At 35.0% G+C, this 19,245-nt stretch overlaps 3 protein-coding genes across 4 annotated transcripts in view; 2 read left to right on the forward strand and 1 right to left on the reverse strand.

Moving 5' to 3' along the window:
• Dnc (phosphodiesterase dunce) overlaps positions 1 to 19,245 on the forward strand; it is a 264,924-nt gene that overhangs the window by 42,958 nt on the left and 202,721 nt on the right. The gene's annotated exons all lie outside the window — the stretch shown is intronic.
• Positions 6,134 to 7,720, reverse strand: LOC138934237 (uncharacterized). The gene is made up of 2 exons (XM_070297773.1): positions 7,693 to 7,720; positions 6,134 to 7,207 (listed from the first exon to the last, which is right to left on the reverse strand). Exons 1-2 carry the CDS (start codon positions 7,705 to 7,707, stop codon positions 6,134 to 6,136), a joined length of 1,089 nt encoding a protein of 362 aa, XP_070153874.1. The 5' UTR covers positions 7,708 to 7,720.
• On the forward strand, positions 14,536 to 18,403 carry LOC138934112 (uncharacterized). The gene is made up of 3 exons (XM_070297548.1): positions 14,536 to 14,849; positions 15,362 to 15,903; positions 16,205 to 18,403. Exons 1-3 carry the CDS (start codon positions 14,612 to 14,614, stop codon positions 18,401 to 18,403), a joined length of 2,979 nt encoding a protein of 992 aa, XP_070153649.1. The 5' UTR covers positions 14,536 to 14,611.

A 19,245-nucleotide genomic window follows, 5' to 3' on the forward strand; every position in this document is an offset into this window, starting at 1 on the left:
GAGATTAAACAGTTTAAATTGTCAATTTAGTATTTAAGAGGATAATTCAATAGCCATTGAGCAAATCCCGTATTCATCGAGGACATATTAGACAAGCAAGATGGCTATAATATTGTAACAATGGGCAATTTCTGATCAATAGGTCAAATTGACATATATCTATAATCAATGAGTACGCTAGACGAAAATGAGCCAGCTTATGGTAACATTCCCCTGATAAAACTATTAACTATTATATATAACTATTGAATTAAATAGAGTATTGTCAATTGTAGTGTAATTAATTAATCATTTTAAGTGATATATGCGTTTTTGATCGTCTTTGATCGTTGATAACAGTTATGTGAAATATCTTGGTAAGGTCAAAGAGGATGTCATAAGATGTGAAATGTTTCTTTGGGATTATTCCTATATATACAGGGTGGTCCCGAACGTTCTAGCCAGACTTTGAGATCTTATAGGAAATTTAATTCTGAACAAAAGATTTCGTATAAATTAAATGGATCGAGAAATGCTTTCTTAAAAAGTCATCGCTCAAAAACCTCTGAAGTCGTAATTATTTTACACATTTTTCCAAATATCATGGAAAACGTGCGTCTATTAACAAAAAGTACCGAAACGAAAGTTGTAGAACATTAAATTATCTTTCAAATAAGATCAAAATGATTGTTGTACGTTCCATAGATTTTTATATAACCAGTTTCAAACGTACAAAAAATGCTTTTGTTACTTATTATTGGATTGATTAAAGTTGAATCAGGAGGAAATTCGTAAAGCGACTAGATCGGTCATTACTCGATGCCGAAAGTGTATTGGAGCTAAGAGGGAACATTTTGAGAACAGTTAGTTTTTTTACGTCTTTATTCATTTTCTACTATTACGTGCTATCTTAGTTTAAAAAAAAATTATTTTATTTTCATAAAAGAAAAAGATTTTTATTTTTTATATTTTTATCGTTTTTTTTTTCCAAGAAATTTATTAAGTTTCATTTTCCTTTTATTTCATTTTCTTTTCACCTTTTGCTCTTCCTTTGCATCAGAGGTTCTTGAGCGATAACTTTTTAAGAAAGCAATTTTCGATCCATGTTTATAGGAAATTTTTTGTTCAGGATTAAATTTCCTATAAAATGTCAAAGTCTGCGTGGAACGTTCGGGGCCACCTTGTATAAGGGCGATATAACAGTGTCAATACATCTCTAATCTAGAGCTATTCGAGGATGCATTAAGGAGAATATATAAGATGTTAATATTATTATTACGTTTTCTTGGTGTTACTCTGTAACATTTAGAAAAGGTAATGTTGCAAATATATATTATATTCGTGTAATATTAAATAAATATACAGTAAATAATCGCAGTAATTATACAAATGTCAAAATATAATAAATGACATTTATTAAAAGAAAATTGCGTTGTCTTGAAAATACCATATATATTGTAAAATCAGTTTGCATAGATAGTAATTACAGAATATTAGCTTAGGAGAGAGTTACAACCTACAGACAGATACAGAATATTTTTAATATTGATTCCACATATTTTTGATACAAATATAAACTTTTTGACAAAGACGAACAGAATAATCAATTTACATAATTTTCTATGTATTTAATGAAATATTTGTCTGTCCCATATTACTTTGCATGAAAATTATTGATCATTAATGTATTTGAACATATGTGAATTAATTTCTGCATAAAATCATTGAAAAGTAAACATACGTTGTTGTATGGAAATCGTGCGTATGTTATGTTGACGTGACTGAAATCATGCAGCATTAATTTCCCCAAATTAAACAGCATAATTTACATAGGTTTTAAATAACAGGAAGATAAATTTATTTATACAAAATCTTGACGAAGTGATTCGTTTTTGAGAGGAATTGTTTTGGAACAGAACTCGAGAAACAGCATAAGTTTAAATATATATATCAAGATATATTTGTGCATTTACTGTCGCTCTTAGAATAACTTTGCAAAGGGAAGAAAATTTGCAACAAAGTGCTATATTCGATGCAATATTAATGCAAACGTACACAATGTCGTAATATAAATATTTTGCGGTATAATATTTTTCTTTTCAATTTAAATTTCTTTCAAAAAAAAAAACACATGAAATATACAAATATATTTTTTCACCTATGAATTTACTAAACTCACCAGAGGCCGCGTTGCATTTTTTTCGCATGGCTGCATGGTTCGCTTTGTTGTAGATGAAAAAACCATGCGATTTTACGCAACCTTGTACGGAAATTGATCGTTTACCCATTCGAATGGATCAATATTATCTTGCCAAATACATCGAATAAAGTAATATACGCAAACAAGACACGATATAAATTATGTAAAGTAAATTAGAGTGACGATCATATATATATCAATGTATTGCACGATTATTATTTTTTATATTTTTATCATATCAGGCAGAAATTCGTTAATATTTATAACATTATATATATATATATATATATAAATTTATTTATTTTACCTTTTTTAACGGGAATTATTAGGTGTGCAACTTTGCTTCCGCCGTTTTCCTATAGATGGCTTTAGCAGTAAGTAGTGGTCGAAATAAATACATCATAGACGTCATGCAATAAACTTGGGCATCTGTCAACATAACCCCATAGGAACATTAGTCGATTTGTGTCTGCATCATAAAGTTATTCTCGATTGAAAATGTCAGTTTACGAGCCAAATTCTCGTCATTTGCGGGAGGTTTTAATTTTCTGCTTCAATATGAAGAAATCTGCGGCTGAGGCTCATCGAATGCTCTCAAATACTTATGGTGAAGCCGCTATTAGTGAAAGAACGTGTCGTGAGTGGTTTCAACGCTTCAAGAATGGTGATTTTCACGTCGAAGACCGGCATAGCGGTGGAAGAGAGAAGGTTTTCGAAGATGCAGAATTGGAGGCATTACTTAATGAAGACTCGAGTCAAAGTCAAAAAGAATTGGCACGATCATTGGGAGTGACTCAACAAGCAATTTCAAAACGCCTAATCAGTTTTTTACAATAAAGCCTCGAATTTCGGAAAAAAAAACGCCGGAAGCAAAGTTGTACACCTAATATTATTTGAGAAATAAGATAACTAATTTATTTTTATGAAGATGCAAGCATCTCTTCCGTCTATTCATATATGGTGTAGTCTGTAGAGTGAGGAGCCACTACAGCTGATAAGAGAAACTGCAGCTGTCGGTACTGTGTGATAAACTCACCGGTAACTTTGTCAGACATCTATCGTACCGACATAATGCTATTGATAAAGAGATTGGAAGCATATTCCTTATCAACGACAAAGCGACGAATCTATATAATTTTTAATCGTAATGTTTGAACTAAAAATATTGACTTATACGATGATAGACGGATATGATGAACGGCATTTAATAAATGTTGAAAGTAATTTTCAATTTATCTGAAACGAAGAGAAATCAATATTATTCAGTATTACCCTATTTTCTTGGATGAGGAGCCCGTCTTGAGGAAGATGGCGTTTTCTGAGATCTTATCTAATGTATATTAACCGATAAAAAAACAGCTTCAACTTCCAGAGTGATACTGACATCTTAAATGATATCTATAGCGACTATAGATAATCTAAATTTTAAAATCATCGCGTTTATTTACACCATCTCCTCTCTCTTCTCTCATATCTGTATAGTATCCTCTCTTATTCAATATCTGTATCATTTTGGTAACATTCGTCAGGATGTTGTTGATACCTGTTCTTTCCATCTTTTTGCATCCTCCGTCGCTTTTGGAATTTTCTAGTTTTTCTTTCATTGCAATTTTTTGTTTTTTTGTTTTTATGAACATACGGTTTTTTTAGTTTTATACATGATGGCATTTTTGCAATGTCGTATGGTTGCATCGGTGAAGTTTCTTCGTATGCACTTAGGAGATTTATCTTGTCTGCTTTTCGTCTGAAATATGGAATGCTTGGAGATCAGAGAGTATATGATTTATATAATATTTTGTTATATATGAGGGAACTGAAACATCTAAGAAAAGAATTTTTTTATAAAGATTTTTGTTTTCTTATTCACATTCTGTTTTCTGCGCTAGGCTCCATTTTTTCGTTGTATTGTATAATAATAAATATTGTTTGAGATACGTAATATATTATAAATTTCGTTCTCTTGACCAATTTTTTATATTAATAATAGAAACCAGTAATTATTATTTATAAAATGCAAGCATTTATTCTTGTGAATGATAAAAGTAAGTAAGAAGATATATCTTATCAATATTCTCGTTTTACATCAAAATATGAGAACAAGATGGGAATCATTTTTCAACATTATCAGTTGAAGTTTTCAACATTATCAGTTGAAGTTTTCAACATTATCAGTTGAAGTTTTCAACATTATCAGTTGAAGTTTTCAACAAGATTTTTGAGATCATCATCTTCTGTTAATTGTTTACAGACAATATTACCGGCATAATTCAAGTGCTACTTGGTTTAAATATTATCGTAGACAGCTTTTTTTCGTGTTGAACTGTTATCTACGTTAAATAAATATCACTAGATATGCAGTCTTTAGGGTCACTACAGCTGATAAGAGACTGTAACTGTCGGTACTGCATGATAAGCACACCGGTAACTTTGTCAGGCATCTATCGTACCGACGTAATGCTGTTGATAAGGAGAGCAGAGGCATTTCTTATCAAAGACGAAGCGACGAATCTATATAATTTTTAATCGTAATGTTTAATATAAATATATTGACTTACGATATGATAAACGGCATTTAATAAATGTTGAAAATATCTTTAAGCTCTTATTAACCCATTTTTCCGTTGTATTATTTATTAAAGCCTTTTTTATTTTCATTGTTTGGCATTTATATCAAGTATCTTCATATTTATTTTATCGAAATTTTTTGTCGATTCTTCTTTTTTTATTTATATCAAAATTTATATATATATATATATATTTTTTTTTTTTATTTTTAATTTTTTTGTGGCAGATGGATAGTTTTATCTTTTCTGTTTTCTTTTATATATATTTTTATTGCTTTTAAAATTATATTTTTTCTGTACATTAAATTTCGTATAATTTTATTTCGTACAAACAAAAAATTTATATTTGAATAAGTGTGAAATGAAACTAAATATTTATTAACAATATGTATAGTCTAATTGAACCAAAACTCTTTTGCCATCCTGTTGCTAACTGACTAAGAAATCGATTCCGCCTTTTATCTATTCACAACCGCTCCGATTTGTGTTCGTCTTGCAAGCACTATGTGACACGAAAAAACTTTCGTGACGTCATTTCTCCCACCTTGTAAGCCCACCGTTGATAGTGAACTGCATCGATTTTATCGTATGTATTGTGTGCTCGCAGGAACAGTTTCATTTTCACTCGTATAGCGAGAGCATTGATGACATACAAGCATGGATGACATTTAATCTACATCCCTTAGCATTTTCGGCAATATATTAGTCGGCTAAGTCCGTAATTTAGGAGATCTCTAATAAAGGAATATTGCATCTACAGGCTTTACAAACAAATAATAGATATAAATGTGATTTATCTAAGAAGAAGTCATGAGCGTTATTTCGTTGAAAATAATGAAATTGCATTGCGGAGACTATTGGAATTTTAATACCGATACATTGCTCGAATTTTTATCGCGCATTTTGCATTACTACATGATCGTGCTCCTGAGATTATTCGATATAGCTTTTTTTTTTTTTTTTTACGGGATAGAAAATTTCGAGGTATTTACTTTTTTATTCTCTTTATTTTATTCGTAAAATTTATAAAGGCATGTCTAAACTATAAGACTAGAAAAATACCGATGATAATTATTTTTCTTTTACATAATACAAGATATATTTGAGAGAGATGTCAAAACGCAAGAAATATTAATAATTATTATTTAACAAGAAAAAAATCTAAAACAGATAATATTAGAGGAGTTTGCAAAAATGTATCGTAGCATAATTGTTACATAATTATAATTAACATTATACAATCGTAACGATTCTATGGAGATATATAGGGTAAAAAAAATATAAATTTATTTGGCATACATGTGACACAATCGGTATTCTGCACATTCAATTCGTAATCTCGAGAGATGCCTTAAAAATATATTTTTAATCAAGTTGTCGAGTCTTGAATTTACCAATTTTTCACAAAGCTTGGTTTGATCGGTAATGACGCGGATGCGAAATCGAGATTGTCGTGAGACGATGCCAATACAGTGCCGGCTGATCCCAAACCGCTGCTAACGACGCTGCCAGACGAGACGAAGCCGTTCTCTAAACCGGAGCTAAATCCGCTACCAAGACTCGAGACGGATCCCAAGTGGCTAGATCCCAGATCGGCGTATTCATGTCCGGACGAGAGCCCGGACGAGAGCCCGGTCGAGAATCCGGACGAGTACACTCCGGACGAGAGTCCGGATGAGAGGCCATGCGTTGCGTAGCCGATCGACGGCGACGACACGACGCCAAAGGTCGACGGTACTACGTTGACAGATGGCACGGATACTGGCACGTGCTGCGTGACGGAGACAGGAACGGGCACCGGTTGCGCTACCGGGACTGGCACCGGTTGCGGGATACGGACCTCGACGGGTTGCGGTACTGGGACCGGATAGGGTCGGTCAACTTTGACGGGCACGTGACGGGTGACCTCGACGGGTACGGGTTGCGGTACTGGGACCGGATACGGACGGTCTACCTTGACGGCCACGGGTTGCGGGACGGGTACGTGCTTGGTGACTTCGACTGGGACGGGTTGCGGCACCGGAACCGGCACTTGGACCTCGCGATGAAGGGTGACGCCGGTGATGCGTTCGGTCTTGGCGTGTGCAAGGCTTGGAACGAAACCACTCGAGAAACCGTTACTGCCGTAAGTTCCGCCGTAAGTTCCGCCGAGAGTTCCGTATCCAAGTCCGGATGTGTAGGCGGAGGACAGGCTGTTACCTACGGACAGTCCCGACAATCCTGACCCGAATACTTTTGATCCGGTTGAATATCCAGAAAGACCTAAGCCGTAATTCGGCAGGCCATAACTCGAAACACCGTAACTCGGAAGGCCATAACTCGAAACACCATAACTCGGGAGGCCATAACTCGAGGCACCATAACTCGAGGCACCGAGATCACCCGTCAACAGACTCCGTTTGTCCTGTTTCTTTGGCTGCTCCTTCCCGGGGGCTGCCAATACGGCAGTCGCCAACAGTACTATCTATATTTTTGAAAAACAAAATCGATGCTCAATATAATTCTGAAAATATCACTTTAAGAGGTTTTTATGGTGATTTTATTATTAAAAATATAGTCAAAATTTAAACAGCTAATAATTATCTTTTAATTAAAGTTGATAGACTTTACACTGTTATTAATTTTTAATTTTGTCATTATATATATCGACGATTTAGTAATCGATTAATTAATACAATTAAATAAAATATAATCACGATCGTTACTATTTATCTAATATTGCTATTGTGTGTGTGTGTGTGTGTGTAATTCTCCTAATAATAATAATTGCAACTCCATTTATGTGGATAAAGAAAATTGAATTTTTTAAAATAATTTCTAAGCAACGACGCGATTAAATGACGGTAATGGAGATATTATTGAGAAACAAGTAACATCGATATTAACGACAATAGTCTTTATATAATGTATACATAGAATATTTGCATGTGGAATATTTTCGATACTTACCGCAAAGCTCCTCATTGTATCTGATGGTAGTTTCGGACCAAGTGTGCCTTTAGCGAGTTTGGTCGGTGTTTTTATAGGAAATGTCCGGTTCGCGACGTACGCGATTACTTTCACTAAAACGAGAACTAACACGCCCTGCTCCGCGATCCGCGCACCTCCCAATTATTTTTCTGCAGCCGGTCCCTCGCTCGGACCATCCGATTCTCCGATTCTGACGTAACAGCAAAGAGAGCCACTCGGCAAACTTGCCCCCGAAACGGGTCCAATTCCGCATTATTACGCGACTGTAACACGCGTAATCGTTTATACCGGTGTCAGTATAACGCCGCCCGTTTATCTGTCATATTCTTTTTATAAAGGGTCAGCTTTTACCAGCTGAGACACCACGACGCCGTTGGCGAATGGGCGAGGAGAGCACACGATTGATCGATGTGGTAACGAACAACGAATCTACAGAAAAAAAAAAATCTAACAAAACTTTCTTTACGGATGAATATAATATAATGGTTTTTTTTTTTTTTTTTTTTTTTTTTTTAAGAAAAAAAACTTCTTTTTATTACATCTACATTTTTTATGTCGTAAAATGATACGGATTATCTTATTTGCAATGTATTTAAAAATATTGGAAGTATTTTAACATTCGTCATTTTGAATTTGTCATTGTTGAAAAGGAAAATCCTTTTTTATTATTCTTCTGTATTATTGTTTTAATTTCTCTTTTCTTCCCCTTTTTTTACTCGTCTATAGAATCTTCTTTACATAATTATATAATATTTATATAATGTTAATTACATAATGTTTATTTAATTTACAACTACATAGTGTTATCGAAAAGTCCAGATGCTGAAATGTATCCGTATATGTATATTTTTATATTCTGCTACTCTGCGACATCTAATTTGCATTGCTTCGAGGTTTTAATCGTTTCTTTTTGGACGTATTGAAAAAAAAAGACATTTATATACGGTGCCGACACATGATACATTCAGGATGTTATTTATTTTAATAACGATCATTTATGAGATCCGACGGCATATAAATTAGTCGAGAGTCTTGGATATAACAGGGAGAATCGAAAAAAAAAAAAAACGGTTGGTTTTAAAATATCTATTAATGCTCAAGTATATCCCTCAAGTATTTATTATCGTGTTTCGATGCGACGATGAAAAGAAATCATGGACAAGAACCGAGTTTAAGCTTACGATGACAAACCGTAAACTTTTGTCTTCACCTTCAGAAACAAAAATTTGCAATGTCTGATTTTCAGATTCTCGACAAAGATCGACGCGAGACAGTATCCATTTGATAAATTCGTCGCGAAGCACAGCTCGTGGCTTTTTAAAGTCGCTCACGGTGGCGTATTTTCACAATCCAATGTAAAGCCGTTTCCGTTTCGTGGCGCAATATAAATCTCCATAGCGTGGAATAATATGCAATGGTGTTTTATAACTAGATTTTCATCTTTAGAATTGTCTCGACGAAGATGTAATACTTCCTCTCGAATGCATTGTGTCGATTTTCTTGGCGTGCTTTATATTCATGAGCGCGCGCCTTCGCGAAACTTCATTCAAATTGCGCGACGTACTCATCGCAGATTTGTAAGTCTCATAACGTGATAAAAACGTTGAGCATCTCACCATATTGCAAACGTGAACAAAAATATTTGCCATTTGTCAAATTTCTTTTTTTTAACCATACATGGGAGAGGAATTCCGTAGAAGGAAACAATTAAAATATTCAGGAATCGTCCGACGAAGATAATTATTTTTTTTTGCGATACCGCGCGTTAAATTTAGACGAAAATGCTAACATAGAGATCGGTTCTCATCATTAATTAACTGCTATAAAATACTGGTTTGCGAAAGTAAAAGTGGGGATAGATTTATTCTAGCTTTTGCCGAGAACGATGTGCAAATTAATGATCACGAATTAAACTCGAATGTCTAATCTACAGATATATAGAATATTAACAGATTATTTCTCTCATTGTAACTTCATATTAATTCTTTTCATCAATTTTTTATTAAATATGCATATCAGTAACCATATATCATGATTAGTTATTACATTGGGGGGAAAAAAAAAAAACTTATTAATTTGACTAAATTCGTTCAAGTAATTATTATTTCTTTGTATTTTTTTTAATTGAAATATATAAATATTTAAATCACATACGACATATTAAATCTAACATGACGTATATTTGACTTAAATAGTTAAATAATACAATTAAAGAAATAGTAATTAGTTGGATGAATTCAACAACTTTTTTTTCTCAGTGTAATGATAGATTACAAAGTCAATATTCTTGCAAGTAATGATCACGAAATATTATTTCTTCTTTTGCGCGCGCGCCCATAAAATTTCCTACGTAGCCTACTTTGAATGTTGCAAACCGCAAGGTAGGAGATGAAGATGGGCAGAGGCAACATGTTATGGAAAAATACGAGAAGGGAGCCCTTCCTTCTCTTTCTCCTTTCGCTATTCCCGCGCTGTCTTTCTCCACCTTCTTATTTCCTACGGGAATCCCAGCGAAATTTATGACATCGACCGATTGTCGATGGCTCGATCGATTTTTCCGGTAGTCCTTTAACGCCGGGGGGGTCGTCGCTCTCTTATATTATTTGGGGCCATCTATGTTGTCTTAAGTAAAAGTTTGTTATTTAAAGTATTAAAATATCTATCTGGGGTAGCTTTAGTTGGAAGGCTTTTTAATGATTTATATATTCTGGCGATATATTAAGATTCTTTTTATTAAATAGAAATTATGTTGTCTTGAGCAACGTAAGCCTCGACTAGCGATATATTTAAATCATTTTGTGTTAGCAAGATTGTGTAATTTAACAAGTCGTGAAAGGATAAATCTTGCTTGCTAAAATTCAAGCGAAAATTATACATTTGAATTATATTTACAGTATTCCATTTTATATAAGCTAATTTTCTCTCTATTTTCCACATTCGATTTCGCTTCTACAATTGAAATATTAATATTTTGAAATAATGATCTGATATACAAATTTATATTTAATAAATAAATATAAATACATGCAAATTTGCAGTTTACTTTGACGTGACAATTTTATGTCTCGGTTACCGTGATTGTTGCATTCGTGTACTTGAGACATTTTTAGTAAAAGCGATTTTTAGTGAATATCGAACGATATTGAAAATGTTTTCAATTTATTTCTAATCGAGAATAAAAATTTACATATATGTCGTTTTATTAATTTTGTAGACGAATCAGTCGGGACATGCAATAGATTCGACATCGTAAGGCCGAAGGGCTTGAAATCGCCAAATCGAACGGAGTCATAGATACATTTAGCAATGGACGGCGTAATATATGATAATCGAAATTCATGAATATGAAAATTTCTCGTCACTGACCATATTGATTAATAATCACGGTAGAACAAGTTTCAGAGAGCATTACCATTGCACAATGGTATATACTCGGTTCGCGTGGCCTCGAATCAGCTGAATGAATAATCTGTTTGCGATCGATCGAGAAATGGAAGTCTCTAAATATCGCAGGAAACCATAACCGTAACTTTCTGTCGCACATTTTCAATCGTACCCATATGGAATTGAGCGGAGAAGATTAGTCTCCCAGATACAATATCCCATAAATTCGCAGAGCATCACGCGAACATTGCAATAACCATATGGAGAATTATTGCCTTTCTTATTTATCTTTTGCTATTGTATATAGGTACAAATCAATAACCTTCTTCCTCTTAATTTCTTTTGGAAAATTATAATTAAAAAATATTGATTAAATAATTATGATTAAAAATTATGATTAAAATTATCGCAATTTTTATCTTACAATGTCATCATTGCACAAATTTTGCAAATATAAATATTTAATAGTATTCGGTAACGCGCATATAATATGAACTTTTGCACGAGTTCATTTCTCATGTTGCACAATTGTATAAATTATACGTTTATCACGCGCGAGATCGTCATAAAATTTATCGACAGTCGTTTTTTGCGACGAAGAAGAAAAATTCTACCGAATGAAGGAGGATCGACGAATGCGTCCCTGAGATAAACGGGAAGCGAAGACAAGTGTCGTCTTTTGCAGGAAATATTCTACCGGTTGTCATTGCGCACAGCTTCGATTCCGACCTTTCGATTCCGTTTGCGGGTACCTAAAAATAAAAAGACTCCAGGGTAGACATATTACCTAACGACCGAGCCGATTTCTTTCTCGCGCGTTTATCTCTTTATTGCCTTTTTCTTTTTTCGAAATTACGAGTATAAGTACTTTCGCGGTAATTATATTCGGAGTTTGTGATATAAGAATTACACGAATGAATCATCAAGCATACAATGAGTTTAATTTATCGTTGAATGTATTTTATCCTTGAATTTGTTTTATCGTTCAAATATACATATTAATTATTGGAGAAACATTATAATTAAAAATAGCTTTAATTAACTACTCGTGACTATATTTTTTATATAATATAAATAGAACAGATAAAACATCATGCGTAATATGTATAATATTTTAGTAGTTTATTTGCAAAAATATTCTAATTCTAATTTTTTTTCTTTTGCAGTGTATCAAATTTTACTCTACAAATATTATTATACGTTTTATATTCTATAATATTGTATTCTGGAATTGGGGAGAAGAAATTGAATGTGTTTCTATATTTTGTTGCCAATACACATTGGCTTTTGCACCGGCAAATTCTGATGAAGCTAATGTGACGTACGGATGTACCGTGTCATGCGAGAAAACAAGGATCGTAGGAACAAACGCGGTGTGGAAAATGCGCGGTGTCTTTTCGGTGCGACGAATATTTTCAAGTTATAGGAATATAATAAATACGCGACGCAAATAGCTGATAACTCGGGAGACTTGATATCGGAGATTCGAATGAATCTTTGCTCCCATTATCATGAGTGAGAGATATAATACATATTTACAATCTAGTAGAATGTCGTAACTTACATCAGAGGACCACTAAATTTTCTATAACACAAATGTAGAAAGGTGGAAAAAGTTATGAAACACGCGAGAGTTGCGCGACTCGTTTTTGTGAATTAATCCAAAAGTTTTTCGAGTCAAAGATGATGTGAAAGATGCTACGAAAACGTGTATACATATCGGAGATAATTTCTTTTTTTATATATATATATATATATAAAATATTATTAATAAAATCGAGGGGTGAAGGAGATAGCTGTTTAAAGGCGATATAAATTATTAATAAAATTTCGCATATACATTTATTTTATTTATATATTATCTGGAGGCCATTGAATTGTTGATTGAGTGATTCTTGATTATTATGTAAATTATAGTTTGCTAGATGCTTAGGATTAGCATACGATTAAGCAATACGATTTCATCGAATTCTACTACATAAGTACCGATCAACATGTACGGCTCTCGTGAAAAATCGCTTGTTTTAAGAGGAGCTCTGCTTACGCGACGATCGAAATTGGCTCGTGTCGAAACGCGAATTCTCTACACTTTCGCCGAATCTGCATGCACTCGATCCACGGTCAGACTTCCAAAACTCGCTCGCCTGCCCATATTTCGTGAATGTAATCAGTAGGGTTACTTAACATATTCTTTCTCCTCTCTCTCTCTCTCTCTCTTATCTCACATATCAGATTAAAAATGTTTCTCATGGATGTAACGTGTTTCTTTTGCGCCGGTTTCTTTCTCTCTTCTCTTACATCACGTTGATGAAAATTTTCTTCCTCTTCTGATCTCTTCTCTTTTTCCTCTTACGTCACATCGTTGAAAATTTATCGATTCTACGATTGAATTTTTCTCTTAATAATCAATTTGTTTATTGTTACGAATATTAATTGCTTCTTTTCATCTAGTTTTCATAATTCAATAAACATATATGAATTATATCTAGGATATACCTATTTGATTCTTATATTATTTTCGAGAGAATTCTAAACTCACATGTATAATATATTCTTGTGACTGAAATAGGTAATATCAATTTATTTGAAATAAAAGGACAAATATTCTTACAATCGTATATGTTTCTATTTTATTTTCTATCTATAGAATTACATTATTTTTGTTATAGCCGAAAGATCAAATTTTTATTTTAATTATAATTAATAATTTTTATTTTAATTATATCTGTCGTATTTTATTACACGCAACCGCGATATGTAACGCAAGCGCTCGTGGCTTTTATAGCGTTCTAGTTTGATTTTGTTATATTTCGATTGTTAATTAAGACACTATCAGTTACATTGAGTATTGCAATAGAAGGAGAATCTATTATTTATAATCTATTGGGGATTTTGTATTTTGTTATTGACATATAATGGAAGTTTGCAATAGATGCGTATTGAAATTGCGTCTGATTCGCGCAAAGAAAAAAAAAAATACACAATATTAGACGAGCGCTTCTTTTTCAAGCAGAAGCTATTTTCGTATTCATAGTGTAAAAATGCGAGATGTAGCGGTAACCAATGAAGAAAATGTCACGGATGCAAACACGCAACATATTGAAATTTAAAATATTTATGCGATATATGAGGAAATCATAAAATACCCTATAAATATTTTATAAACAATTTTATAGAGACGCAAGATTAAAATACGGGAAGACTTTTTTTTTTTTTTAAAGAGAGGGAGAGAAAAAAGAAATATATGACAACAGTTATTGTCATTTCGCTTCTCGTCGACTTGCCATTTCGTTTGTCACTGGAATTTATCGTAGGCTAACGTCTGCTCGCTCAAGCTTCGGCAACTTCGGCCGATACGTATTCCGGTTTCGCGAAATTATGCGCCGCGTGAATGCCAAAGTGCGTTGTGTTGCGTGTTTTCTGTTGGCGACGATTACACGTCGTTCGTTAAACGACGGGGTTCGGCGGGATGCGCGCGCGCGAAACGGCTTTTAATTAACCTCCTGTTATTACAATGTCGCGTGACATCGCGAAGACCCGCTGTACGGATTGTCAGGGACGTGTTGAAGCCTCCTTCGTTCCGTCCGCGTCACTTTTCCCCGTTCATATGAAGAAACCAGACGAGTCGAATGAATCGAATGACTGGCAAAAATCGGTTCGACCTGCGACGAGTTCCGTTGCGATTACTTACACATCTGACACGGATGGTTGGTTAAAAAGATACAATTCTAAAATTATTAGCCTTTGGATTTGCGAGAATTATGTTAACGTCAATCAGTAAAGATTCAGTGTAACAATGGATTTTCTGCATCTTCTTTAATACTTCAGAAAGCCAATTTAAAAAGAAAATTAAATTCAAATTGATTATCTCAAGTTCTTAAAAAGTAGATTGGATTACTGTTGTATACTGAATTTTAATTAAAATTATATTAAAAAAAAAAAAGAAATATAAAATTTGCTCTTATTTGCATATACTATATTTTTTATTATAAATATTACATTTTTAAATATTACAAATGTTTCACACACGAAATATATTTTATTCTTTTAAACAGTTGTGTAGCTTTACAGATTATCAATCATTTTCTCTTTTCTTTTAAAACGTGTTTAATAATCGTACCTTTTCTACGATCTCTCTATCTCTCTATCACTTTGTCAAATTTTCATATAATTTTCATTAACGAGATTTTAGCCCTTTTAAATATATTTTACGCTGTTATTTGTACTTTCTCTGACATGTAAATTGTTTCATTTTGTATAGAAGGTGCTTATGAAACATCTAGCGAAGGTGTGATTCCTTTGAAACGAAGCGATACTGAAATTGACAGAACGCAAACGAAAGAATCGCTCTGTATTTATTTCAAGAACAAAAGCACTTCCTTGAGCAAACTCGTCGCATTCAATAAAAATGTACCTTCGATAAAGGGGGATGTTATTTCCGATTTGTCTCATGAATTTATAGAAAATAGGTTAATCCGGGAAACAACCATGGAAAATAAAACCACACGTGTTCATGGCAGTCTCATTTTTGTATCTGAGAATTTGGCAAAATCCAAATCCATGCCAATTCTGAAGAGCGAAATCTCAAGTACTATTTCCACAAATTTCAAAGCAATGGATGTCGCACTAATATCTGAATCATCGTTCGCCCGTGAAAAGAAAATGTCCATGATTGTTAAGAGGATGACGCCGGTTATCTTTTCAACGGTCTTTTTAACGAGATCTCCTGACACGACGACCAATTTTCATGGTCAAAAATATGAGGTCGAAAAAAAGATCGAGTCGAGAACGATGCCTATACTTTGCGTACGTTTATACGAATATTATACTATCAACGAATCAAGTAATTTAATTCTTACAAAAAAAAAAATTGATGAAGAAACAAATATTAGTATAAAAGTTTATTCGGTTGTGTTTGTAAAAATTCTTGTATTTTTATTGTTTAGAAATATTTTAAAATTTCCATATATTTACATTGTACATAAATTTCCATATACAGTGAATTGAACTTAATTTTATTAAGACAAATATAGAGAGTTGTGTATAAAAAGGAAGGAAAAAAATCGATCGTTCTTCCTACGATCATGATAGACTTCATTCTCCATAGAATACGATATCTACGGCAGTGATTAATGACGAGAAGCCAGAAGAAGTCGTGGCGGAAGTGACATTTCACAAAACGAAAAGTAATCGCGCAATGAATTGGGATTCTTATCGCGCTGCGATTCCGACGTTTGTCAATAATGAGAGTGTTGGCAATTTGACGAATGACGGCGATCTCATTGACGTTGCTAGAAATTCACACTCCTCCATCAAGTCGGTCTACTTTCCGCCAAATCCATCCGATCCACCTGCCTTACCAAGCGACTCTGCCAAATCGAAGAAGCATCAACGAGTATCCACCGACGTGGAAGCTTTGCTGAAAATAGACTGTGAATTGAGTCCACTTCGGTACCAATATAGCGAGATCATCGGGAAGACTCGGGCGTTGGGTCTGAACGGTATGGGTTTCGACCTTGGCATTTCTTCTTGTCTTGATCAACCGGACAACCCATTCGACCAATTGGTATTGTCGCCGAAAGAGTCCAATTATTTTTTAAATCCCGACCGGACATGCCTGCCACGTGCTGCGATGAGTTGTAGCTTTGAAAATCGATCCGGTCTCGTCGATAATACCTCGCCGTCTCCGACATTCTCCGTGGTCGATAAACCGATAGGCTCTCGTACAAGCTGCTTGAACGACAGTTCGGGTAGTCGGCAGAAGGCTTTGAGTTTTGCCGTTCGCGACCTCTCTCGCACAGTCGAAAACTTGAACGGTCTTCAATCTTGCAATCGGGTTAGAAAGAACACATCTTACCTTCCAGCCTCCAACAGCCATGCATCTCAGGAAGAGAATGTTCTGAATAAACGTTTTTGCGATGAACGTATTTCCATTAACAATTCTCAACCCTATCGCAAATCTAATACAGTAATCAAAGGAGCCGTTTCTACTCTATGGGATGGTTGGTCCGTTCATGAAAGAGTCAATACGAGTCTCTCGAATGTTCTTTGTAAAACGGAATATAATTCGCATCGATACCTTAATCGAACCGTGGAAAATTCGCGAATATCTAATAATAATCTCTTCCAAGTCCGAAAACAAGAATCTTCGGTATTCATCATGATTGACGACAATTGGCCGATCGTAGATGAAGAAACAACGAAGGAACGATTGAATAAACGTTTTGAGATTTTTCCCGACAATCAGAATTCAATGGTTCAGACGGAAGTCGCCATTCGCAATAACAATCACAGCAGAAATATCTTACCCGAAACCAAACCTGTTGTCGAGGCCGATCGGACTTCTTCTCCATTTCAATCGAAATTGATTGATCATTGTACAGGTCGCGATCGGCAAATGTCACGCGCGGTTTCCGCGTCAACCTGCACTCCTCAGATCTGCGTAAACTCGAATACGAAATTTTGCACTACCGTCGAAAAACATTACACCACCAGGGCCAACAGTCCCATTCGGAATTTTAAAGCGACGTCTTCGAATAATATGCTACTTGGCGCCAGGGTGTCTAGCATTTTCATGCAACAAGTGCATGCCGATTCTACGGAAGTACTAACGATCGAGGAGCCTCCTTCTCAGATACGCTCTATCGAGATCAAGAAGAGAAACGATGCTGCGATCGAAACGCGCAAGCGCGATTTTTGCCTTCGGAAGGTTGATTCTCAGCGGAAAAACGCGGATGATCTGTCGAGGTTTCCCAGATTCGAGAAAGATCGGGCAGATTTGACGACGGAACGTAAAGAAGCACAGCACCTTCGCCCGTCGAGAGAAAAGATCACGATCGTTCCTATTGTTCTCACTGACGGCATCCCGGAACCGCCGAGAATCGCGGACGTGGATTTTGCAATCCCGAGATATATTAACAAAATGGCACCACAATTGAGCTATCAGTTCATACCGTTTGAGGCGAGGAGATCTCAAAGGATGCCATCGTCGTCGAACACGGATAACGAGGTATCTCGGGGGAACGCTGCGGATTCCGTTTGTCTAACCGATAAATTAAGATCGGCGGACGAAAAGTACAGGAGAATGCACAGAAGGACGTCCGTTTCCCGCGCTGATCATCATAGTAGCCTGTATACCCAGGAAGATCACGCTTCTTCGAACGTCGCGGGAAACTCAAAGCGATCGACTCGAGTTACGGCTTCGAGTGCGAGAGTTGGCGAGAAAATGCGCGAATATTGCAAGTCGGTTGCGAAAGCGATACCCGGTATGAGGAGCTCGCCGGAAGATTTTCTTTGCGAGACGTGATTCCTCGCATGGCTCGCACCAAGCGAGCTTAAATGTGCGTGTCTCGAGTACGCGAAGCACTTTAGCGAAGAAGCGATAAGCTCATCTCCAGAATTTCTCGAAGCCATCCCAGCGAAGTAAGTTCCCTCGGGCCGAGAACCTTTCGAGAGAAAACGACGGAAAGTTTAAATTTGACTCGCTAACGACAAATCGCTCGCGTAGAATAGGATTTTCCGCGACGTGTGCGATCGCCGTATATATAAGAGTTTAAGAGTGAATCGTCAAGCTCGGTGTCGTAAAACGTGGGGTAGAAAATTCTCGCGGAGATACGTTTATTCCGTTGAATTTTTTATTCCGTTATAAAACAAGATTGAAATTCATCGAAAGAAGTGAAAGAGCGAAACAAAAGAAAAGAAAACCGCACGATTTTATCGAGAAACACAGATTGCGGAATAACAGAGGAACCATCGTTTCTCTAAACTTCTAAACAAACATCTCATACATGCTTACTAAAAATTGGAGAGAGAATTGAATAATTCTGTGTTGAATAATTCTCTAAGGATCTCAAGGATATTCGAGAGAGCGGCAAGAAGAGAATCGATAAGAATGAGATAAAATTCTTCGGGAGAGTCTTCCGTTTGCGATCTAGATGCTTCCCGTATGCATATTACGCAATCTTTCTTATCCTTCGCGTACTTTACTCCAAGTATAATTGTGACACGTTGTATATATCGCTGTTGTATACAAATTCAAGCAGCAAACGAGTAGCAAATATATGGGTGTAGCGAAGTAAATTTATATAGCATTTTAATACAATATTGTTACATGTATATATATTTTTTATTAATATTATCGCACGATCG

Source organism: Polyergus mexicanus, unplaced genomic scaffold (assembly GCF_030449975.1).
Source record: "Polyergus mexicanus isolate NDT 795.1 unplaced genomic scaffold, iyPolMexi1.0 SCAF_6, whole genome shotgun sequence".
Lineage (NCBI taxonomy): Eukaryota > Metazoa > Arthropoda > Insecta > Hymenoptera > Formicidae > Polyergus > Polyergus mexicanus.

Bases quoted from the DNA above. Each gene is read 5' to 3' on its own strand.
- LOC138934112 (XM_070297548.1), top strand. From the start codon at position 14,612: ATGTCGCGTGACATCGCGAAGACCCGCTGTACGGATTGTCAGGGACGT. The intron at 14,850-15,361 runs GCGAGAATTATG...TTTGTATAGAAG, and splicing joins AATTATTAGCCTTTGGATTT to GTGCTTATGAAACATCTAGC. The intron at 15,904-16,204 runs GTACGTTTATAC...CATTCTCCATAG, and splicing joins GAACGATGCCTATACTTTGC to AATACGATATCTACGGCAGT.